Source organism: Ambystoma mexicanum, chromosome 2q (assembly GCF_040938575.1).
Source record: "Ambystoma mexicanum isolate Mex_15411 chromosome 2q, UKY_AmexF1_1, whole genome shotgun sequence".
Taxonomy (NCBI): domain Eukaryota; kingdom Metazoa; phylum Chordata; class Amphibia; order Caudata; family Ambystomatidae; genus Ambystoma; species Ambystoma mexicanum.
This window is the reverse complement of record NC_090924.1, coordinates 1,033,821,739-1,033,847,951: the sequence shown is the minus strand read 5'-3', so window position 1 is coordinate 1,033,847,951 and position 26,213 is coordinate 1,033,821,739. Positions and strand designations below refer to the sequence as shown.

The window sequence follows — 26,213 nt, the reverse complement described above, 5'->3', positions numbered from 1 at the left end:
TCAATATCTGAAAAATGTGTCACTTTCTTCCTGTCAATACTGCTAGACAGCTAATCTCCTCCTTAGTCCTTTCTAGATTTGACTACCATGCCAGTATCCTCTATGGCCTTCCTAACTATGCTTTTTCACCTCTGGATAAAGTCCTCAACTTCGTGGTCCACACACCTTTCAACCTTTTTTCGCTTTACCTCTAACTCCTCTGCCCGTTGCCAGATCGGCTGTCGATCTACGAAAGAAAGGGCTCAGTACAAACTTCTTCTCGTCTTCAAAACTATCCGTGGACTTGCCCCACCCTACCTATCTGCTCATCTGACTCCCTACTCTCCTCCTCACTCGTTACGATCATCCTCCGCTCACCTCCTTGCCACCACTCGAGTACCCTGCTCGTCCTCTCATTTCCACTCTCCTCGCTCGCCTACTCTGTAATGCTCTTCCTCTCCATCTCCCTACTGCTCCAACTCTACCACTATTTAAATCCAACCTACCTCAAAGCCCTCCTTCTTTCTGAGGAACCTGTTGCCTAGCACTCTTAAGCTACTCGCTCGCCTACTCTGTAATGCTCTTCCTCCCCATCTCCCTACTGCTCCAACTCTACCACTATTTAAATCCAACCTACCTCAAAACCCTCCTTCTTTCTGAGGAACCTGTTGCCTAGCACTCTTAAGCTACTGCATCACCCTGTTTTCCTCTCTCCCTACCATTCACGGACAAAACTGCAGCACTTTTCCGTCACTCCTCCATCCTTAATTTAGCACTTCCTCCACCATCCCATTTCCATGTCATTCTGCACTGTCCTCGTCTCTGGTTTATGTTTCCACCTTCCCCTGCAATATCCGGTCTTCAAGTCCTGTTCTGTCACCCCATTGTAATGGACCCATGTCCTCTCTGGTATGTTATCAATGATACATTTTGTAAGTGTTTTTGTGCCAAAAATGTATTGCTTTCCCTGTGATCTTTTATAAATAAATATCAGCCAGAAAGAAGTTGTTCTAAGTAAGGGCAGGCCCTCTCACAGGTGTATGTACTGTACACAACTGTCTCAACAGGAGGCAGTGGCTGACTATGCTGAATGCCGCAGACCGATCCTGTAGGATCAGAACACTGGCCTCTACCATCACTGCTTTCATTCACTTGCACCTACAGCTGGTCAAACACGGAGTGCTAACGCCAGTGCAGAAAGCCAGCTGAACTCGGCCGTGTAGATTTCGCTGAAGGTTGGAAGCCGTTAGAAATGCTCACTTAATCCGTTGTGAAATTGGTCTGCAATTACTTGGATCCTGGTGGCGTGATCGGGCGCAGCTCAGGGTGTGGGAGATGGTGGTGAACGGCATTGACGCCTTCATTGATCAACTCAGTGGGATGACTAGCGCTCAGCAGAGGGAGTTTGAAGCATGGATGTCACTTCACCCAGTTCCAAGGAGTTAAAAAGCAGCATCACCTATGATCCTGGGCAGCCACTTAAATATGGTCATTCTTTTTCGACTTAACGATCTCGGAAATAGGAAACCCCTGAGCCCACTCTAAATTGAAAAAGGACTATTGTGTCCTTTTTATAGATGATAAAGTGTTAGTGCACATAAATGAATTACAACTGCAAAACAAATGCCAAAAACTGTTTGCTCAGGAAGACACCTAAAAAAGGAAAGTGAAAAATGACCCGCCTCCCAACTCCCTGGTTTCGCCCTAAAAAAATGGCGAGAGAGCAAAATGTAGTATTTAAATTGGCACAAAAAAACAGTTGTTGCAATTTTGTCTCGCCCATTTTGATTTTCAATCCACAGCTAAAGGGCACCCTATGCACTTTTTGTATTATCCCCTTCGTTCCACCATCCTTTCTTGGTTGATGAAATTAAGTTTGATTGACCTGTGTCACAGACGGCCTCACAAACCCCCATATTCCAAAGTATGGTCCAGGGTTTTTATTAAGCGCGACATAAGGTATTCAGACTTACAATGGGCATCCCTCTCTCATCCTCACGTGGGCTCCCGCCTCCCTAGCCCAGGCATCTCCAATTCCCAGATTGTCAACTCATGATCGGTAATACCTAACTAGGTAAGGTGAGGACCTAAAGGCCACCGACTTCTCCATCTGTCTCCCTCTGGGGTTCTTCTAAGGGTTCCCCTTCCTAACACTCCCCAGGAATGATGTTTCTCTCCACTCATTCTCTCCCACTCTTTTCCCTGATGTCTCTTCTGTCTGCCATCCCATCTGATCTATTCTTGCTTTCCCACCTCCCTCCCTCTCTGCTCTTCTCTCGCCAACCGCTCCACTCGTCTGTTCTCAGATGTTGACACACTCTCTCCTTTCCTCTAGCTCCTCTCCCTCACCTCTGTGCCCTTATACTCTTCTCCCCCTGTCTGCTCTTCCCCTCTATTCTCGACCCTATGTCCCCAAACTCACCCCTCTTGTCCCACACCTATCCCCTCATACACACCCTACCAAACACTTGCTCACTCACACCCTCCATCTCAATCTCGCTATCTGATGCTACTCTCTCTCACTACCATCATCTCACCTGCAATAGTCTCCACCATATCTCCTTAATGCTTTGCTGTCCAGCCTCCACCTGGTCTCTCGGTCCACCTCCTCTCCTCTCCTCTCCTTCACTCGCTATCTTCTCCTGGGCGTTTATACTCCCTGCTCCCTGTTTCTGGCATGCTCCATCCCCTTCATTGGTCCGCCATCTCACTGTACCCCAACAGCCAATCTATAGATGTTTTTTGGAAGTGGGTCTAATGCTCGACCCAAGCTGCTTGTTGTTGCAAATGCTCGCACTTAAGGGGTTGTCAGTTTGAACTGTTAGACCATTTAAACGTGTCAACCTGTTCAACGCGTGGCCCCTACCTACAATGTGAGGAGGGGACTGAGGTGTGGTGGTGGGGGAATGCATGGTGGGCATTAGATGATAAGGTAGGAGTGGGCTTGGGTGGGAGGTGGAGGTCGAATCCATGGTGGGAACACATGTTTTGGAGACTGCAGTCAGACCGCCTGTTTATTTCTTGCGGTGTCTGTGGACTATGGGGCTACTAATCCTGTGGGTACTGGTAGTTCTGAAATGATCGTGAGTAGTTTGAGCCAGTATCATAACAGCAAAGGTTGGATCAATCAGCAGTAGCACCATAGTCATTCAACATGGCACAAGGAGGGGTGGCAGTGAGTTGGGACCTGATTGAGCAGTACTGGATCAGGTAAAACCCCTAATAGGGCTCCTGCCCTAGGATGGGAGGGATGGACCCCGTCTACCCCTCCCCTCTGTGACTGGGCCAGGGCCCTAACCTGTCACACTTGGTAATCATGACATTGCCTGTTACAACCTTTTGGTACTTGGGGTAGCCTGTCTATTGTGTTTACAAGATGTATTAGGATAGCCTCTCTAATGCACTTATCCTTAGTATTGCACCTTGAAGATTCATGGTGTTAGCCTGCCTATTGCGCTTAAAAGATTTGAGGATAGCCAATTAATTGCACATAGAAGATATATGTGGGAAGCCTTGGAATTGCACTTAGATTTTCTGAGGTAGCCTGTCTATTACGTTTAGAAGATGTATTAGGATAGCCTGTCTATTGCGCTTAGATGATCTATGAGGGTAGCCTGTTTATTATACAGAAGATCTGATGAAAGAGCTACATCAAAGACAATGCTCCATTCACCACTGCCGCAGGCACTACGACCTACGACTTAAATTCAGTCTTGCTAGACACAATGTTTTGCATGCATACACAAGACTAAGACACAAAGCAGAACACCTCTGCCATTCGAATGCAGCAATGACCTGTGACAAAATTGAGTCTAGCTGGACGCATAACGAGTCTCTTGCACTTGCACACTCTCCTGACCACCTCGCACCCATCCATATGCCTGACCTTCATGAGTAGCTTACAGGAGTTCGGCCAGTCCACCTAACTCCCTATCTGGGCCAAATGCACACACGTATTCTAATCATTCTGACAATGTTCCCATACCTTGCACTTCGGTCTCCCGAGGGCGTTCCCACCACAAGCATGTCCAGGCCATTCTAATGGGATAAAGGTGCTATATAAACGGCAAACTTCTACTACTCCTACCTCTGCTATGGTATGCACACTGGAAAAGAGGCAAGTTATAATAATGCTGTTTCTTTGACTTGCTTTAGAACAGGCATAGTGTTTCGGCTATGAGTGAATGTGCTCACCCCTAATGTGATTGCTACTTACTTGCTCTTCTGTACAGAGACATTCTGCTGTAAGAGAGCCAGGTGAAAGCCTTTTCATTGTCTGCTGGTGTGCGAGTCATGTCGGAGAGGATCCATATGGTTCTTGAGTGAATCCCCTCTTAGAGGAGATCTTTTTTTTCATGCATGGTTTCCGGTATCTTTGCAATTAACAACCCTTAAGCGCATGACTAACATGCTGTTTTCCAATTGCAGGTTTTCTGTGAAGACTCTGATCGATCGCTCATGTTTTGAGACCATAGATGATTCATCGTCAGAATTTGTCAATTTTGCATCAATTTTGGAACAGATTCTGAGTCATCGTCTCAAAGGTACAGTGGCAATTCGTCTTTGATCTATTCAAATCATGTTTTCAAACCCTGCAATTTTCAAAAGGGAAGGCATCAGGCTCACTGTAGAGCATGTCCCAGCCTCAAGCTTCAGTGAGTCTGTCAGTGGCTATGGAACTTCTAGACCCTCTTCTGGGAAAATATACCACCCTGGGATTCACCATTATCACTGTTTCAGAAAATCAGCAGGGCTCATTCGTCACGACAACAACCTGAACATTGTAGGTGGGTTGTGGGGGGAATTTCGCGCTTCGCAGCCCAGACCCCCATGGATCTGGAATACTTATCTATAGGGAATTCATGTGAGCTAGTTAGGTACTTATTGACGGATACCATCCATCCGCATGATTCGTGTTGGCAGTCTCCAGCCCTGTCTGGCAGTACAATCTGGACGTCAAGGGAAAACGTTGCTGTAAGTTAGCTCAATTGTAAATGCAAAATACATTGAATAAATGACCTTTCTTTATCTTACACATGGACAGGCGCAGGAGATCAGCAGGTCATTATCTCGCATGTGTGAGCACATCTCGATGTACACACACACGCGGCATGTGCATACATGTGATGCATCCATGTTGAGGGGTGTAGTGCATAATTCTTTTTGCATATTTGGAAAAAAAATGACTTGGGAATCGGCTTCAAACTGCTATGATATCAGGCATTCATCATGATAATAGTACACCCGTTATAGAATAGGTCTGAGATTTGCACCAGCGCAGACATGTTCCACATTCCTAATCAATTAAAGTCCAGTGTTTTATAATTGTGGCATATTGTTTCTTTACATCATGACTCCTCCCTTTTGAGCAAGCATTGATGGGTCCATACAGGGGAGAAGCCCGGTCGGTTTATGGAATGCGATAAACCCTTTAGTAAGCATCAGACCTGAAGGTGCATCATAGATGCCACACAGGAGAAACACTGCAGAGAGCAGGGTTGTCATTTCACCAAAATGCCAGGTGTAGCGGAAGTGACATTACATCACATTTGACCTCTGATAACATCACAGGAAGTGATGTCATTTGACTCCCCCCACCACGAAGTGACATCACGGAAAGCAATGAAACACAACCTTTCACCCCTTGACAAAACAGTAAGGGACATCACATATTGTTCCCAACCTGTGTTGGTACACATTTATCACATTTATCGACCTCAGAAGGGTGAAAGGCTGAGTTGAGGTGTTTAAGAACAAGCTAAATCAGTGACTCGAGGAGTGTGCCTGGAAATAAACCTTTACGAGCCTAGTAATTATTGGATAGAATTCCAGAAAGACAAATGATGTGTTATTCCTATTCGTTCTTATTTAGCGTCACTGCTCAGTGATACACTTGTGGAACCAAGATTTTTTTAAGAGACCTGAACAAGAAAGTCAGCCACTCCAAAAATCTTCCCAGGCACAGACTGGAATCTGAAGCTTTTTGCACAGCCAAGAGGGACCATATTGTAGCTCCACCCAATCTGGCTGCTGCCCAATACTCTGCAGGTTATCTCATAAGTAGTATTTTCGAAGCCACTTATATCCCTTTGCCTCAGTTTCATTATTCCTTGTTTCCAGGCGCTACACTCAGAACACTACCAAGCAGATTTTGGGCAGTGCCATTTGTTCCACAAGGCCTCCAGCTACAAGCCTTAGAAGGACTGGAAGAAGCAGATATGTGTTGTGGCTACACAATAAAGCTGATTAAAGCAGCCAGGACATTCCTGACTCCCTCCAGCTCCCTCACCATTGCTCGAGCAATACTAGGGGCAAGGCTGGACTATTGTAATGTGCTCTTTGCAGGCACCCCCAAGAAAACATGAACAGTATGCAGATTATCTAGAACAATGCGCTGCACTACACATCTCCCAAAAAAAAACGGTATCCTCAGCCAGAAGGCAAGCCCACTGGCTCCCCATTCAAGACAATCCCCATCACTCACCAATGTCTGTCTGACACAGCACCAGCCTACCTGGGACAGAACATTGTGGGAGCCAAAACACTGAAACCAGGGAGGTCCCTGCACACATTTAACCAAAGTAAAGAGGAGGCTCAAGTTTTCCCGCATTAGCAGCCGAGCACTGGAACTCCCTCCACCGCAAACGTACACGCTGAGGAATCCTACTTGGCCTTCCCCAAAGCCCTCAAAACCCTGCTGTTCACCTAAACCTTAGACTTGGCTACACCTGATCCAATTGGCTGCAGTGGTATAATGGGACTGCCTATGTTTTGTGTAATATGTTTGTTTTTTCCTAAGATGTCTTACCCTGTGTAACTGGTTGCAACAGCGCCTTCAGGCCCCTGGGCTTAGGTGTTTTACAAATATGAAAATAAATAAATAACAAATAATTAAAAAGAGGAGGAATTCTGAAATGGATCCCGGTGCAGTACAATGGCTATCGTTTGCATCTTGGAACAGGTTATTGTTTTCATTGATTTTTTAAAAAAAGTTTGCAGTTCTATTGGCTTGTGGTGTCCAACATTCTCTATGCAAACAGGATTGCTCGAACCCTCTTGTAACATGCACCAGAACACATGTGAAACAGTATCCTTATGATGAAAATAACATGCTCCGTATTTAACTTTGCTCGCACCAGTTTACTTTATTCTTTAACTTGCAGTATTCGATTTAAACTTACATTGAAAACTAGTTAAACAGACTTAAAAGTAGACACGAGAGGAACATAAATTCTGTACTTTCTTAACGTGACTGGAAGCCTTACACTTTGTTCATTTCTTTTGCTGGCTTTGCACTCCATACACGCTTGCTCTGCTTTTCCACGGCTTCTCTCAGCACTCTCCAATCTTTTTAAAACAATGGTAAAATATCTAACCACACAATGGCATACAGTGCGTGTTTCCACCTAAATAATATGCTCGTTGCCTGCTTCACAGAGCTAGTCTTATTAAGACAGAATATGGAAAGAGAAATAGCTTGCTGAAATGGATTTAACTGAGGTTATCTTGATAGCATGTATGAGATGTCTTCACCAGCACCCTTACACAGTCTGTGTAGCCTATATACTCTCAGGATATGCTCCCTTCTATCATTAAAATGTTAGCATGTTTCAGTTAATCTGCAAACAATTAGTTTTTTTTAAAGTTACTAAATTCCCGGAAATCATTTTGAGATTTCAACTCCCAGATGCTTACCATCATTTATATCTTGCAAGTTGTTTATCCTTTACCAGAGACAGCTTTCAAAAATGTTTCTTTACTACCCCTTTCCCTCCAGGTGCCCCCCATTTGGCAACCATGCTATTTATAGGCCTTGCATGTTTTTGATTGATCCCCAACTGAAAGACACATCTTAGTCTTCCCATGATTGGATAAACTCCTTGCTTAATGAACTTTGCCTCCAGGTGAGTCGCGTTCTGTTTTTTTGAAAAGATCCAATATCTTTGGAGAGGCTTTTTCTGGTAACCGACTTCCCTGGTGTCCAGATGGAAATCTGCTGCTGGTGTTTCTTCTCTTACTCAACACAAAGACTGCAAAATCCTAGCCTCAAATGTCTCCCAGTTGGGTTGTTCTGATCCCGACACCGCAGGTGCTGCATATAGGCTTTATTGAGCTTATGTTTGCATCAAGAATACACTGAGCTGCAATTGGAAGATATTTGCCATATTTCCTTCGCAAAGCTAAGGTACAATAATTTTGGAGATACTCACCACATGCTGAGCCAATGCCTCTCCTGTCTAGTCTCAACATCATATTTCAGTTAGAAATTGCCCCCAAATATATGCAATTATCTGCACTCCATATACCTCTTGTGGTTTATGTTTCTTAAACACTCCAAAAAGATTGTGATTGGTCTTCAATAGATCTACCTGGATTGGTCTTCAATAGATTCACTTGCAAACAATTGTCCTTATCGCAGAGTGATCCGAGTGCCTTCCTAGCACAAGGGCGGTGTCAGCCACATAAGTCATGAGTATTCTTTATTTGCGCTTTGAACATGGTCGACATATACAGTACATACAAAATGAATGAATGGATGCAAGGTAACAGCTTTGTTTTAGCCTGTCCTTTGTATACCATTTGGACAACAGGTTACCCGTGTATCACTGTGTTCCTGTGTATAATTAAATGATTAAATTCAGAAATGCTTTTTTGACACAGATCTGCTATAGTTTTGCCCCTTAGTTGATTGTGGAAAATTGAGAAGTGATTTAAAAACAGCACTAAAGCGTAGCTGTACCACTGTTGCAGGCCCCAGTGGTCATGATGGAACAATGTTGTAAAGCGTAGCTGTACCACTGTTGCAGGCCCCAGTGGTCATGATGGAACAATGTTGTAAAGCGTAGCTGTACCACTGTTGCAGGCCCCAGTGGTCATGATGGAACAATGTTGTAAAGCGTAGCTGTACCACTGTTGCAGGCCCCAGTGGTCATGATGGAACAATGTTGTAAAGCGTAGCTGTACCCCTGTTGCAGGCCCCAGTGGTCATGATGGAACAATGTTGTAAAGCGTAGCTGTACCACTCTTGCAGGCCCCAGTGGTCATGATGGAACAATGTTGTAAAGCGTAGCTGTACCACTGTTGCAGGCCCCAGTGGTCATGATGGAACAATGTTGTAAAGCGTAGCTGTACCACTGTTGCAGGCCCCAATGGTCATGATGGAACAATGGTGTCAAAAGGGGTCGTTTTTTGCAAAAGCTAGCTTGGATGCTACACATTTATTGTAGCCTGTTCAGTTTTCTAAATGGGCCAACAAGCCTTCGAGTAATGGTCTAGGAGGCTAAGCGGCTGGGAAACCTCTTTTCCCTTTTTAAAAAATGGGTGCAAGCGTCTTTGCTTTCCATGTTGCTGGGAAACAGCAGTATTTGCTTCACAAGCATGAGAATTTTAATGGGAACGTTTTGTTCAAAATATCTTGCGTGTTTTTTTTAGGACGCTGCAGGCTCCAATTTGTCATGTTGCCATTGTGTTCATATTTAATTGCCACCCTGATCTCAGTCTCCGCTTTTCCATCAAACCCCAGGTCTGATTGCTGTAACCTTTCATTTGCCCCCTTTTTTGCTCGTTAAGAGAACCCTCTGCCATACCAGGGCGACTCGTTGACATGCTGCACCTTTCTTCCATGCCTCTTGTAACCAAGTGCAAGAACATTTTTGATCTTTCGATTCAAAGGTCTCCCACATTTCCACCCAGCAGTTTTAAGATATGCTGCTTTTGAATATGTTCATTTATTCCAGTTTGAATTTTAAATGCATTCATTTGTTTTGATTGTTTTCCTTACTAGTGATTTGTAAGGTTGTCCTACTTCCATGGCTATTTTATGGGTTTTTATTTGTATGCTTTATTATACTATATATTCGAATTGTTTCTTCTTCTACCAAAGTCCTTTGACCGCGCGCATAAATCTATTCCACACCTGTCACATCCTGGAGTGCTTTTAAGTAGACATCTCATTGTCTTAAGTCGTTCTGTGGGTATCCCGGCATTGCATCGAATACATAGTATCGAATGCAAAAGCATCGAAAAAATGCATCGAAAAATGCATTTTTTTGTATGTAATTTTTTTTTAAACTATGATGTGTTTTAAGGGGTAAAAAAACGAGGGTTGGGGAGACCCCCCTCATTGATTTTTTTTAAAATTACAAATGCATTTTTTCGATGAATGTTTTTTCAATGGTTTTGCATTTGATGCTTTTGCATTCGATGCAATCACTAGGAACCGTTCTGTGGTTTGCTGGCTACTCTACTGTGCCTTCCTAATGAACTTGACAATCGGGGCGCCTTCTTTAATCAAGATCTTTGGATTGTTTGGGATTGTATTCATCCAGCTTATCACCTTTCTGCCGTTCAGTTCATCATTGTTTCTATATTCTTGACACATTTTAATAAAATGCTGCAAATGGCCAGTCACTGGACTTCTATGGTGCTACAATATGTACATTGGCTGAAAAATATATAACCAATCAAAATCCTGAAGTCCAAAATATTTAGCAAATACATTGCAAAATGAATGGGAGCCACAGGATAGTCATTCCCATGGAAACAATTTAGTATTCTCCGGTTTTATCTTTCCAGAAACATTTTCCTAACATTTTCAAACTTGCCATCTGCATATAGCAATATCAAGTGGTGTTTTAATACAGCACGGGTCACATATTATGAAAGCCAACATAGGTTGATTAGCACGGTCCCCGATATACAGCCGTATCTTGTTTGGCCCACGAAAAAGCAACATGGATTTCTCGTTACAAGGGAGAGATTTGGATGCGTATTGTTGAAAGGTAATACTGAAAAGTGGCCAGGATACCCAAATGACCCCAGCTGCCCAGTGTGTGGGGCGCCAACAGGATTTGAAACATTTTATACTATTCTGCCCCGGAAACGGGGACATTAGAAAAGGGGCAATTGTGCAGATCATGAAGCGCACTGGTATACGTTGCTATAGGCCCGCATTGCTGTGCCTTCTGACGGCGGAATCAGAATTGACTGCATGGGCCAATTTGTACAGTTTAAAATCCCCTTTCTTCTGTACATAGCACTTTTCAAAGTGTTGTTGGGACCTTGTTTAACTATAGTGCGATCTATGGTTCTAATGATTTGGATAGAGGTAATGAATTTGTTATGGTAATTGTTTTATTTGTATACTGTATTCTGATTAATTTTATGCTATGTATTGTCTGTGTTTGATGTTTTTATATCCGAAAAAACATAATGAACTGAACTACATTCTTGACACATTTTAATAACATGCTACAATTGGTCACTCACTGGTCTTCTATGATGCTACAGTATGTACATTGGTTGAAAAATATATAACCAATCAAAATCCTGAAGTCCAAAATATTTAGTAAATTCATTGCGAAATGAATGGGAGCCACAGGATAGTCAGTCATTCCCTTGGCAAGCATTTAGTATTCTCAGGTTTTATTTTTCCAGAAACATTTTCCTAACATTCTCAAACTTCAAGGATCTGGATTAGATTGCGTCTCATGTTTCCTCTGACATAACAGTATGCCATCTACACATAGCCATATTAGGTGGTGGTGTCTCTCACTTTTTTATATGCGTGCGCGTCATGAAAATCCTCTCCTAGGAGGGGATGGCAATCGTTCAACTGAACGTGCAAATATTAATGGCGATCGTTTAGCATTGAGAGCAGTCTGTTTCATCCACAGACTATCTGGTGTTTCATGGGATGTGATACCTCCTATAATAAACACGTTTCTGTTAAATCTCTGTATGTTGGCAAGTTTTGTGGGAATGGTGCCAGACCCTGGAGATTGTAATTCCGCAACTGCATAGTAAAGGGTTCATCCAACTCCAGACTCTATTCTTCGGTAAGTGTTGGGATCATCTGCACTAAAGTTTCTTCACTATCATGACAGATGTTGTAGGACACTTGCTATAAAGGTTTTCATAATATTCCTTAAATGTTTCATTGATTTACGTTTGCAGATAATATTTTCATTTCCACTACTCGATTCTGCTATGTGTGTGGATGTTCACATTTTCGGAGCCACGCACATGTTTTATCAGCGTTATTCCCATCTTTATGAAGCCTAGCAGCATACGTAGTGTAATCAGTGCTTTAAGTGAGCTGGGGCCAAGCTCTGGCAGTCTCCAGAAAAGGCTCCCGAGCCAGGGCCCTGCCAGGGCCCACCAGCGACAAGCCCCAGTCATGCTGACATCTGAGGCAGCCCGTGTTGTGGCTGCATGGTTACACGAGCTGACTGCAGGTGTCAGTGCTGACACCTGCAAGCAGCAGGTGCAACCGTGCAGTGCAGGCTGCCTGAAGGATCTGTACTCTGAAACAGGAGGAGGGCTGGAATACCCAGTCCTTTTTTTGTTTCTGAGTAAATAGCCATCGCCCAGCATGAAGCCCCTGGGCTACTCATGCTGGCTGATGGCTATTTACTCGGAAACAAAAGGAGAGCTGGCCAATCCAGCCCTTCTCCTGTTTCAGAGTACAGAGCCAGCCATCAGCAGCAGGCAGCACTTTCATTCAAGGAGCCACGTGGTGGACAGCGCACCACGTGGCTCCTTGAATGACCAGGCTGCCTGCTGGGTGTGAGCGGGGGCACACTGGTGTCACACCTTTGGTGGGCCCAGCGCCTTCTTTTGTTTAAGAGGAGTGGCTGGCCGCCACAGTGGTAATAATGCCAGTGCCCCCCAGCTCTGCTTCTTTTAGCAGCCCCCACCCCTTGGGCGAGACGGGACTCTCGATAGGGGGCATGGCCTAAGCACACATGTACTTAGGCCACACACCCTAACGAGAGCCCCCTCAATGTCTAATCCCACTTAAGGCACGGAGTTTAATCATGTTTGAGTAAATGTATATGTTTCACGTGCACATGTATTTGCTTTACCCTCTCACTATCTGGTTGATGGATTAATGTCACAGTGAAATGTGTTATTTATTGTTGTAATGATGTGTTTTCTAACGGTTTGCTAAATAAATTCTATAATTTCTGTACACAACAAAAAAATAATTTAAATAGGAAAAAGGTACTCGTATCCTTTTGGACTGATTTCGCTTCAGTTGCACAGCAGCACATTATGTTGACTAGCTGTAATTTGGTCTCATCTATTTGTTTAGTAATTGTTGACCAATAGACAAAATTATATTTCTTCTGGCAGGTCCCTCTTTGAGATTTCTTCTTTTTATTTTCCATGCATGATGTTCCCAAAGTTCTTAGTACAGATTCCAGACCTTCCATATCTTCACCCACTCCCTCAACAATTGTCTGTTCTATTTCAGTCAGTAGTTTCTCCGATGTAGTGTTTACCCTGTACGTGGACAATAGACATGCTCCTCAAACCACTACCTTGAATTTCCCAGTCTAGATGGTAGTCTTCCATTCTTTGGTCATTCATTTTACACAAAATTGTATTGTTTCAGTTAGTTGAGCCTTAGAAGTAACATCTTGCAACCCGTCAGGCCTGAGTGTCTAAGATTGTACTGGGGAGTATGATACGCGAGGCGCCAACTGGTCCATAAGTGTTCTACCCAGATATTGAATCCTATTAGACTGTTGTGTCCTTTCATAGCCTGTAAATAAGTTTTATCAATACAGGTGTACATCACATGAGGGTGAGAGTAATGTACACTTTGGAATTATATACCCGGTCCACGGGCTATAATGGGAGTAACAGCCCAGGCTTGTATCTTTAACAGGGGCCCTGGGACGTTAGCCCCGGAATAGCCCATGGAATGGGTACATAACACCATTAGAATCTGTCCCATGGGCTGAGATGGGGCTAATTTAATCGGCAGATTCAGCCTGCATTTCCAGCATCCTGATTGGCTGGCTCCCCCTCCAAGAGTGCTAATGTAGAATGAGGGCTACAAGGTCTCCAAATATCTAACAATTGTAATTCTTCAATAGTAGTACTTGCTGATCTAGCAATGGGTTTAGTGTACAATCAAGTCCCCTCCCCATGGCCATATGGAGACCCTTCATGTCCTGCCTAATTCTATTATGTTGGAGTAAATGTGGCCTCTATCAATATAGGTTGCAAATGTGCTAATCAATCATAAAGCAAGCCTTCCATCCTTTGCCCTACTGCCACTATTTACCCCTCCCTATCATAATGTACTTAATCCCCATTGAAAGGAGCCACTCTCGCAATCATGTCAACACACCTCTGGAGTGAGGAATACACCAATCCATATCCATTCCCCCAAGCTTTAATCAGTCTGCTTTATTTTTCTTAGGTGAGATGTGTCTGCAGTCCCAATATTTTTCCCTTTAAGGAAAGCAATCGTCCTGTATCTCTTAAGATAACCTCACAGACCGTTTGCATTCCAGCTAATGATGTGAAAGAGTGATCTCCTGATACACTATGTCATTTTCAAAACTGTTAACGGTCTATTTATAATTGGCACCAGTATTCCAGAAAGCATTGGTATAGCCGCCACAATGCCGTAGGACTGCATAAAGCGGACAATCTTTCCTGGTACCCTTTGTTTACAAGTATGGTCTTCCTATTATTTTTCTCTCTGCTAAAAACAAAGTCTAAAACTCACTCCTACAATTATCTTAACTGGTGGCATGCTAGGTAGGTACTACTATATGGGGCATGATATATGATGTATTTCTGAGGGGTGCAAAATAGGCATAGAGCACCATCAATTGTAGGTTTAGCATAGCCCTTGCACAATAAAGACAATGATTATCACCCATTTCCCTCCTTCTTTACCCCGGATGTAATCCTACAGTCATGGTGAGAACATCATAATCGCACTAGCATATGAAGAGATTAGAACTATACATTGCAGTTGGCCATGAGAAGGTGCAATAAGAGGAAAATAATTGGTGCAGAAAGGGGCTTGGAGAGGAGTGAAAGTTGATGATGTCTTTGCAGGGAAAGTGGTGCTCAAAATCATGAAATACTTCTCGATGGAATGTAAAGGAGAGGAGCAGATTAGACTTAAACTTATTTCTATAGGAAAGAAACTATTAATACCGACACTTTGCAATAGTATGTTCTTGTCACGGCTCGCTCCCTTCGCTCCCGTTCCCACCACTTGGGGGCATGTTTTGGGGTTTCTTCCCTACTGGACATTTCCTCCGAACCTTATGCTACAGTGTCCTGATGAATTGGGAGCGCTAAAACCTTATTTCCCAAATTACTTCCCTTCCGGATCCATCCCAGGTTTTTGGCAGCCAGCATGCTACTGCTACTATAATCAAATGACTATGCTTTCCAGAATGCCTGGCTCACTGCCTCACCTCCTCCCTTGCAGGACAAGGCTGGGTGGAGGATAGGCAACACCTGTGGCTGCAGGTGCAGCAGGCGACACGCCTGAGGGGTGTGCTCGTTAAGCAGCTTTAAAAGCCTCAGTCTGCTTCAGTCCAGCGCTGGTCATTGTTGCAGCGTTCCTGTCCTGACTGGTCCCTTGTTCCTGGTTCCTAGTTTTTGTTCCCAGTTTCTAGTTAGTGTTTCTTGTTCCTTGTCCTGGAATTCGTATTTGTATGCCTAATTGATTTCTGCCTTTTGGAAATCCCTTTCTCCCTTTCTCTGTCTGCAGGCAGCCTTTCTCTGAGCTTTCCTTTTGCTGTAGCCCAATTGCCTGTGTTCACTGTTTCCTAGAAATTGCCCTTTGCTACTGAAAGACTTGTTGCATTAATCTTTCCTTTACAGGTTTAGTTTCCTGCCTTTTCACCTTGGATGGGTGGGAAAGTTTCCCTTTTGAAATCGTTTTCACTGCTCCTGATCCTTGCCTTCTATTGGGATCCATGCCATGTTTTCCTTTACACTTTTACATTTATTTCCTATTTTATTATTAGGTGTGGGAAGCTGTTGTAACTAGCTCCTGTGTGATTATCTTTTGTTTTCCACACTGTATTATTCCTTCTTGCCTCTTGACTTGGGTTTAGGTATTTAGTCATCCTCACTCTTTGCCTTTACTGCCTTCTGGGTTCTTGTTTGATTTACAGGGTTGTGGGTTAGTACTGACTTTTGAGTGGTCTTTCCGGTCCTCGTGAATACGGACATCCAAGTGGTCTTTCCGGTCTTCGTGAGTACTGGCATTCATGTGGTCATTCCGGTCCTTGTGAGTACTGTTTCCAAATTCCTTATCCAGTACCGTCTAGAGTGTCAGCTTACAGATTCTGTCCCTGCTTGCCCTCTACGTGGGCTTAGCGCTGTCAGTATCTGTAATAGCATAGTGGGTAAGGAGTTTGCCGACTTTCCTTTCAGTCATAAGGAGGTTCTAAGTGCTTCCCCTACATTCCTTTTCTTATAGTGGTATACACGAGTCTTGGGTATTGAATGCACGTTGTTATATTCAAGGTTGTTTACTGTGTATTTTGTGCACATTTCCCCTGCCATATCCATCGCCTTCTTCCTTTCCTGACAGTTCTTGGCTAAGCAGTTCTCATTGTAAATTGTGGCTGTAACATTTTGTAAAATTATAAATTGATTTGTATCAGCTTTTAATTCTATCGCTCAAGTGATCTAAGAACTAGAATGTAACAGGAGAATGATTACTGAGTTTGGGGGTCTTCACTTGCCTTTTACCTCTTAATTGGACACTGAACTTTTGCCTGCCAATATGTCAGAGACTTGTCGCTTGCTGCAAACTTGAACAATTTGCCACATTGGGTCTTTGCATGCCTTCTGAGCCCTTACTCTGGACTGGAGAGCAGAGGTAACCATGACAGAGATTACATTTCGTATACCTGCAGTGTTCTGCGGCAGGACTGACCAATGTTTGGGAAAAGCTGCCTGATCACACCATACTGAAGAAACCAAAAGCTGACTCCTGGCTTTGGGAGAGCATGATTCAAACACCAATATCCGTCTCACCCAGAAACAAGCACCTCGTTATGACTGTAACATCAGCACTCTCCACAAATCGCAACCCTTTTCGGAGACACGCATTTACGATCGCTCTAAAATATACAATCTAATCTAATCTGAAAACAGCAATTTCATTCAAAGACCAATAAGGCTTAACCTCTAAAATATTTGACATCTTCTCGCCTGTAACATCTGTTGGGAAGCTGCTGCCTCTTTTGAACCAAATCCTTTGGACCTTGCTATCCGATTTCTATTGTGATGGAACTTTTTGATGGACAATCCAAACCACACAAGAAACTCACTTTCCGAACACTCTTTTGTAATGAGTGATCCTGTATGCTGATATCTAAAGCAATATAATAGGCTGATGAAATGAAGACGTCTATTCTTTTACCACCATTCTCTAAATCGAAACAATTAACTACATATGAAACATTTACATAGAAGGATCCGATTTAAAACCAACTCAGATTCTGCTATAAATGTTTGCCTGAATAAGTGTCTGATTAAAGGTTTATCATTAAGAGAAGATGATAATCGTGCAATAAAAGGTAGTGAATAATATCTAAACCATGTATTTCTCTGAAGCTTAGTAGTTTGGGTTTTTCCCAGAGCTATTTCTTTGCTTGAGGAAGGAGGAGAGCGCACTAAAGGTAATACTCGAACATTGTCAAACCATTTGCCTTGATGCTATGAGCCTTAGGTGGTCTAGCTCTGTGAGTGCTGTTCCCATAGTCCAATCCATCCAAAATCATTGGCCTTTTATACAGATCAAATAAAGGAAAATAAAAGACAAATAAACACATATTTATGACATTAAAGGATGAGAACTGTGACCACAAAGTGGCCTGGGCTGATTTACTGAGAAAAATGATAAATGAACTATCCAATGTGAATTGAAATAATTGTTTTCTCACAGAGGTATAGAACATCTGAAACCTATTTTGGACAGGCTTTTTTATATTTTATTCATAAACAAGACATGTAATATATTTTGTGACTGAAATGGTGTGAATATGAATTTTTGAGTGCTGGTGTAAAAGCCAGAGGGGTTCCGTCTGGCCCAGCCTGGTCAGGAAGACACTTGGTGCTTAGGAGACTGCTGGGTGGCTGCCAGTGCCGCCTACAGGCAGGTGCTGAGGACTCTTGCCCTGTTGTGTGGACTCCGCTCATGTGGCCACTTGCGTGGATGGGGAATAAATGCATAGAGTCTTCTTGCTGCCATGGTTATACTTGGGAAGATAGCCCAGCTTTGGTGAACTGCGGACAGGCCTTGGGTGGCGATTGGGGTCAGGGAGGCAGACACAAATAAATTGGATTCAGAGGTTCGATTGTCCCCTCTAGAACATAAAGAATTAAGATTCAAAAGCAATCACTGCATTTGAATCATCTGTTTTTAAGGATTTGAGATCATTGAATTAAAACGATTCTGTTTATAATAATTTGACTTGGAACAAAAAACAAGTGATCAAATATATTCCAGGATAAATCTATTGCTGTCAAACCCTCAGATAAGGGGGGGTTCTATTGCCATAATGGATACACACAAATCTACTGAAGCAAAGAACCACCATGTACAAGACAAGGATACTTATCTTCATTTAGACACTGATCCAACGGAGATCATCAGTGAGTTGATCAAGAATGCCAAGAAAAAAGGCTCAGGAGTATGAATGGATCTTGGACTGAACATTGACTTTCTATCCAATCCTCCCATCTGCCCTACAGTGGCAGGAGGCATTTTGAAACTGTAAGCTCATTACATCGACTCTATCCTACAACAATTGATGCAAGGGACGGACACTTTTAAAAGATACCAATCATTTCGTTTGCATGTTAGAAACTACAGGTAAACTACGGGAGAATTGCATATTAGTCAGGGTTCATGTGGTCAGCCTGTACACTTCTATCCCTCACGAGGAAGGTCTACAGGCCATTGAAGGGTTACTTCTGAAACATGATGCAATAGGGGCTGAAAACACACGTGTGTTAGAGCTATTAAAAAGTATCCTATATAATACATTTTTCTGGTTCAATAACAAATACGATCTACAAATCTTAGGGACTCCATGGGGACGGCAGCAGCCCCTACATATCGCAACATATGTATGTATTTGTTTTAAAACAACTACAAAATGCCAGTGGAATTCACACATTAGGAAGTGGCACACATATATTGACATTTTTGGTATGTGGCGGTGCTCTGAAGAGTCATTTAAGAAATGTTTCACTTTTTGAATAACATCAATCAAAGACTACAATTCACAATGAGTTTGGCAGACCCATACATACTTTTATTAAATATAAATCTGATCTTATGCTACGACTCAGGAAGCTTTATTACCAACATTTGCTATAAACCCACTGACAGAACTGTCTTCTGAGAACAGATAGTTTTAATTCCAAAAGTCTTAAAAACATGTACCCTGCAGTCAGTTCCTCAGACTTTGACATATAATTTCAGAAGAGGGCGAGCTGGTCAATCAACTGGATAGTATTGCGAACAGATTTCTGGAACGTGGCCACAGTAGCATGTGTATTGCAGGTCACAGACAATCCTACGTCAATAGAAAATCTGCACAGACACCTGCGTGTTCAAAATCGTCCCCAGATTTGATTTACATTACAACCTATTTGAAACTAAGTGAACAATCCAGAAACATTGGTCCACTATCTCCAAAGAGCGAACTCTACATCACCTATTTCCAAAAGTCTTGATTATTTATTTTCAATTAAAAGAGGTCATAATTTGCAGCAGGAATTGTTACTGGCAGAATGCAGCAATGTGGAGTTTCAAACTACATTAGGCTCACCGAGAAAAGGAACGCATCGTTCTCTGAATTGTGGCAACTGGAATTCCATTAAGCAGCCATTCACCCATCACCCCTTAAAAAGCAATAACACATTTTCATGGCACTTTGCCACCTGTGATTCACAAGGCGTGAAATGCCCCTGTGAGAAATTCTGTGTGTTCAAAACCACTCCTCGAATCAAGATCAGATGGAACAAACAAACATCATTACACAAAAAGACTAAAGAATTGTCTCACCTCTGTCATGACATTATGTGAAAAATAATCATGTTTCCCAAATGCAGATCTATTATGTATTAGAAGAAGTAGAAGTAGCCAAGCCAGGAAGAGCAGGTGACTACGAGAAACTTTCAGCTCAAAGAGCAGTCTTTTGGATTTATTTTCCTACACACTTTTTAATTTATTTAGGTATTTATTGAGCGCAGACCTAGCTACGCGAAGCAACAGAGCAGATGTATAAAACAATACAGATACACAACGGAGCGCTTTACAGAGGGGAGGGGGTGGGGTACAGAGCGGCACAGAGGAGGGGTACAGCTGTACCGGGTGGCAGGGAGGGAAGGGGCGGGCGGCATCTAGCGAGTCAGGTGGCGCGAGGAAGCAATGTGATGGCCTAAGTGTTGAGGCAGAGAGATTCCTTGAAGAGGTGGCTCTTGAGTTCTTTTCTGAATTGTAGGTGCGTGGGGGCGAGTCTGATGGCAACACAAAGGAGGTTGCATAGTCTTGGGGGGTGTCCAGTCAACTCGTCGAAAAAAAACTGGTCGACTGCAATTTGGTCGACGCAATTTGGTCGAAAACCATTTCGTCGAAAACATTTTTTTATTTATATATTTATTTTTTGGGTTTTCGTTTTGTTAAAAAATGGGTTTTTAGAGAAAAAAAGGGGGTTGGGGGGGACCCCCCCAAAAAAAAAAAAAAAAAGGGTTAAAATAGAAAAAAAAAATTCGACGAAATGGTTTTCGACCAATTTGATTCGACCATTTGTCTGGTCGACCAATTTTTTTCGACGAATTCACTGGCAACCGTCTTGGGGCATAGGCAGTGAAGGCTTGTTTTCTGGTCCTTTCCTTTTTGCAGCAGCAAATTTCAAGTCTGCATGTGTCCTGACCTCTGGTGGTGCACTGTCTGCTTGAGATGCTGAGTTTCTCTGCAAGGTAGCGAGGTGACTTGAGGGCGACTGCCTTTATAGATGATGCAGCAAGACTTGAAGGTGATTTGTGCATGCAGTGGGAGCGAGTGAAGGTCGGTGAGGGCCGGGTGATGTGGTCGTATTACCCTTGATGAGACGTGCATCATGTAGGACACTGCTCGGGGGCACATGGGAGGTCGACATGAGGGCTTCGAAGAGTTTAGTTTAGTTTAGTTTATTAGTTATATAGTGCACCATACCCTGGGGCATCAGGGAGCAACAGACAAGAATATGCTCAACTTAGTTACAAATACATGATAAGTAGGAAAGTACAGAGTGCTTTGCCCCCATCAAGGTGTGATAGGACCAGTGTTAAACAGCATTTCTAAAGCTGTCCGGAGGGAGGAAGGGCTTGAATCTTTCACTGGAGGGACAACTCATACCAAGCAGAGTTTTCTTAGCTATGTGTGTCTTGAAGGAGAGATGTCTGTCGATGTGGAACCCAAGTGACTTGGCGCTGTAGGTGAGCTCAGGTGTGAAGCCCTCAGAGTTCATGGTTTATAGCCAGGCCTGTATGTCTGGGTGTTCGGTGTTGTTGGTGAGGGGTACACATTCTGTCTTGGAGGGGTTGAGCTTCAAGTGTGCACTGGAGATCCAAGACTGGATCAGCCAGAGGCAGGTTTTGAGCCTATGGCTATCCTTGATGTAGTTGATCTTAAGGTATAGCTTAGTGTCATCGGTGTATTGGTGGATGTGGATCTTGTGTGTGTCTAGGAGGGCTTCCAGCTGCTCCATGTATAGGTTAAAGATCACTGGGGAGAGGATGGAACCCTGTGGGACACCACAAGTGCCGGGTAGCATTAGCGATCTAGAGGAGTCCATCTGAACAAACTGCTGGCGGTTGGCAAGGAAGGACTTCAACCAGCGTAGGACAAGATTGCTGACCCCCATGCGCTGATGCAGGGTGTCCGGAAGCGCCTGCTGGTCTACTGTGTCAAAAGCTGCTGAGAGGTAGAGTAGAACCAAGAGGCAGAGGTGGCCATCAGCAAGGATGTATGGTTGCTGTCTCTATGCTGCATCTGGGCCTGAGCCCTGATTGGTAGGTTTGGAGGGAATTGTTGGTGTCGATGTGTTTCTGCATTTGTGCGGCTACCCCTTTCTTGGTCTTGTCTAAGAAGGGGAGGTGGGTGATGGGACTATAGTTACCTAGGTTGTCAGGATCCAAAGTGGGTTTCTTGAGTAGAGGAAGGATTTGTCCTGTTTTTAGGGTTGATGGGAAGGTGTCTTGAGTTAGGAAGCTGTTGATGATCTCCGGGTAGGGAAGGAGAGCTTCTGCGGGGAGGGTCTTGAGGATGAATACTGGGAGGATGTCGTCTGCATACATTGTGGCTTTGAGGGCGGCCAGGATTTCTACCAGGTCTTATGCCAAGAGTTTCGAGATTTGTTTGTGGATGCAGAGCTGGTGTCTGTGTGCTGCCGAATCTTGCTGATTTTGTCGATGAAGGTGTTGATGGTGGTAGACTCTTCAATGGAGTGTGGTATGGCAGAGGTGCCCAGTGGGTTGACGCAGTTCTTGACCACTTTGGAGAGGGCTCTGCTTTTGTTGTTGGCTTCTGCTGCGGTGTTCTGATAGTAGGAGGCATTGGCTGCTTTGAGTTCCTTGAGGAGCGCCTGGTTGGATGCTGTCCTGGAGCCAGGTTTTCTCTTGTTTCCCGATGACTGTTTTGCTGAGGTTGAGATTGTGCATGTACCAGGATGCGGATGGTTTTGTTTTGCAGGTGCTTTGTTTCAGAGGCACGTGTCGGGTCAATGGTGGCTGAAAAGGGGCTGCTGAGTGCTTCCAGCAGAGAGTCGCAGTTCGGGTGTGGGTGTTCTGTCCATGTAAGGTGGCAGTTGGCGTGGTCAGAGAGGTCTTCCGTGAGGGATTGCACCAGGTAGTGCTTGAAGAACCTGAAGGTTTGTCTGCTTGGAATGCTTGACTGAGGAGATGTGCAGGATATTGAAAGGCACAGCTAGGCGGTCAGACCAGTCAAGCGGGAGAGGAGATCTGCAGTGGAGGGAAAACTGTGCAGTGATGATTAGGTAGAGGACGTTACCTTTCTTGTGTTTTGTGTCTTTTGTGTGCTCTCTGAGGCTGACGGTGTCAAGAAGACCAAGGAGATCTTCATCAGTTTGGTGGCCTTGTCGCCTGGGAGGTTGAAGTTGCCTAGTAAAATGTCATTGGCATGCTTGAGGGACATGGTTGTGACCAGGTCAGTGAAGTCTCTGATGAAGGTGGTGTTGGGTTTTTGTGGTCTGTAGATGGGATGGAAGGTTACTGTGTCCGCCGGGGAGAGAGGTAAGTGGCAGGAGAGGACTTCAAAGGAGCCAATGTTGTCTATGTCAAGTCTGGTGCAGGGCCATGAGGCCTTGTGGATCACTGCAAGGCCTCTGCCTGTCTTGTTCGGTCGGTCTCTTTGTTGGATGCTGTAGCTGTTTGGGACAAGGTTGTCTAGGATGTGGGCATCAGCCAGGTCTCGGTAATGAAGATGGCATCAATGTCTTTTGCATGGGTGATAGCTGAGCGGAGAGTGGCGAGCATCACCTTCTGTGTTGTGGATGGTGAGAGGATGCTGATGGACTTGGGGCTGATGTGACAGACAGCGAGAGACCCCCTTGATCTAAGAGTTAAGAGCAGAAAGGAAAAGGCAGGGCTAGGAATGTGGGTGGGGCTTAGACCAGGTGACCTAAATGCACTTGCACGCGCTCACCGAGTGTTGATAATCTAATACCTAGGGGTTTGAATGACCCCCATCAACTACAATACTTTCTGTGAACCCTTGTTTTATTCCTAAGTGGCCAACAGTGACTATATGAACGATATATTGAGACGTTGCACTTGTGCTTGTTTACTGTATTAACATTGTTTATAAAATGATCAATGCTTTGTTTTACAATTTTGAACTGAATATTTTCTTTAAATTTCTTTCACACATTAAGTTATGAATTTTAATGGATAACTCCATTTGTGTTTTTTGTTCACAAATGCATATTTGTAAAACATTTATGTTAATTCTTTTTGTTAATTTATTTCTGATTTACACAGTGATCCATTCTAAACAGTGTGGTTTTAATTCTTAAGCTGCAGCGTTCACTTGTCATGAAGTCATGGCATGGTGCGCAGCAACGTCATCGCGTCTCACAATAATTACATCACTATACAAGACTTGACTACGGCCACCTTTATGGCACTATACATATAGGGTTCAGGATCACAATCCTTTGCAATCTTTACACTTGTGGGTTCCTTTCTTCAATCCACAATTAGATTGTGAAGTAATAAGAGTGACTATAGGGATCTGTTAATGTATCTCTTGTTTTATGGATGGTTTTCAGTTATTAATTTTTTTATATAGATGGATGGTGTAGAAACCCATACAGTTTTTTGCATATTTCCCATAGGTTTAAGACGAGGAATATGCAACTTTCTTTCACTTTACCCTATTGGGTCTGTGCAATAGCACCTTGACACGTTTATTATGCGCAGAATGGAATTATCATACTAAATGACCCCAGACTCAAATAATCGGACAAACCCAAAGAATATGGCAAAGTACTACTTTATTGTCAGTTCAAAATAAAGTAGGGCAATCTGGCGAACCACAATCAGTAGTCCGCAGACTCACACACGATTTTAATTACACGAAGGCTTTATACCTCAATATGCGTCAGCTATGACACCGTCCTACGTGGCAAACTTAAAGCCTATTGATGGGAGGGGTTGGTTAAGGGAACATATGTACCTATAGTATGTGTAAGTGTTAATAACTTCATTGGCTGCCCCTAATCTAGTAGGCATGGTAGGCACACCTTGAACTACCTCTAAATACTTTTAATACTGATTCTAACAGAATACAGTAGCAGATTGGCCTGTGCAACTTTGTATAGCAGGTTGCTAAATGGACCTATATGATTGGTTGGCATTCTCTCTCAACCTGGGACTTTTGGCTTTTTAGCAGCATGTAAGCAAAATGAAACCCAGAGAACGTCAGACTACTACCCACTTGCTCCAATTAGTCCATCTCTAATTGGTCAGGACCTTAGCCAAAGCTTTTCCTTTGTAGTTGACTTTGCAGCCAGTTCTTTGCTCTGGGATCTGTGTGGGAGTGTGGGTACGGTATCCGTAGGAAGGATTAAGAATGGCATTCCAAATGGTAGATTTGTTTGAAGTCGAACATATCTACCATTTGGTGCGATTACAGTGAACCAGGGGCGCAGGGATTGTGAGGGTGTCCCCCGCACTGTTGTTCAATGTAATTGCATAAGGGAGTGCAGCGTGGTCCCCCGCGACCTACATAATAAAGTTAAAAAAAATAAGTGACCCTGCCGTGCTGGTTCCCATGCACAAAAGTGAAGGGAACTGGCATAGCAGAGGGATGGCGGAGGTGGCGGCACACAGCGAAGTGTACTGCCCGAAGATAAGTAAGGGAGTGGGGGGAGTGGGTTGTAGGAATGTCCACGGGACACAAAACAGATTTTTGTTCAAATAACTTTAGTTTTTTTCTCTGTCGTTCATACACAGTGAACTAATGAAACTCACCACACACTCTACAATATAAACAATGTCCGCAATTTGTTCACGGACACCACAGGACTGCCCTGGGCTGTTCGCAGACATCAGAGAGGAAACACCCCAATTCTTTGGCGTTTTAAGGCCATATCCCATCCCATCCTCGAATCCCCGGATATTGTTTAATTAGTATGACAAGTGCAATGTTGTGTTTTTTTTGTTTTTATCGCAATGTGCGCAAACAGCAGTGGATGTCTGCGAATCCAACATGGCGGGCGTCTCTAAAAATCTGATGCACCTCACTCTTCACCATCCAATCGGCGACTGCGTCTAATGTCTGAGAAAGTCACGTCCGCCCCCTAGCCAAGGGTGCGTCCATCCATGGGCCGAAGAGGGAAGTCGGTTCGTGGACCGAACCCAGATAACGCACATTTTTTTTGGCCTACTTTTGGGTCGTTTTAAAAAGACTGGACGAATGTACACCAAATTTACAAAAGCATGCTTTCGGACCAAGCCAACACTCCTGCTGCAAATTTGGTGAAAATCCATCAGGGGTTTGGGCTGTTGACGTGAGCATATTTATTTCACCATTGCTTCTATGGGAAAAACCACACATTTTGGAACCCCCCCAATATTTTTGCCCCCCCTTGACAAAACCTCACCAAACTGTGCTGGATCTATCCGACGGGACCATGTACTTTGTACGCAAAGGTTTATGAGGATTTGTCTAGGGGGGGTGAAGTTATAAGCCACCCAAAAAGTGCTCTTCCTATGGGTTGAGCAACTTAACCATAACTACAGGGACGTATTCTATATATTCAAGGAAAAAACTTTAGTGCAGGGACGTTAAGGTGAGAACTTAATGCAACAAAACCCTGGAAATACAGCTAAAGCCACCTTAACTTCATGCCCCCTGTTGCGCAGACTATGACCACAAT

General features: G+C 43.7%; 1 protein-coding gene across 1 annotated transcript in view; it reads left to right on the top strand.

Annotated features, from left to right (window-relative positions):
- RUNDC3B (RUN domain containing 3B) overlaps positions 1-26,213 on the top strand; it is a 1,211,775-nt gene that overhangs the window by 244,522 nt on the left and 941,040 nt on the right. The window contains exon 2 of the mRNA XM_069648386.1: positions 4,408-4,523. Coding sequence (XP_069504487.1) covers positions 4,408-4,523 — 116 coding nt within the window. The remainder of the gene's footprint in view (positions 1-4,407; positions 4,524-26,213) is intronic.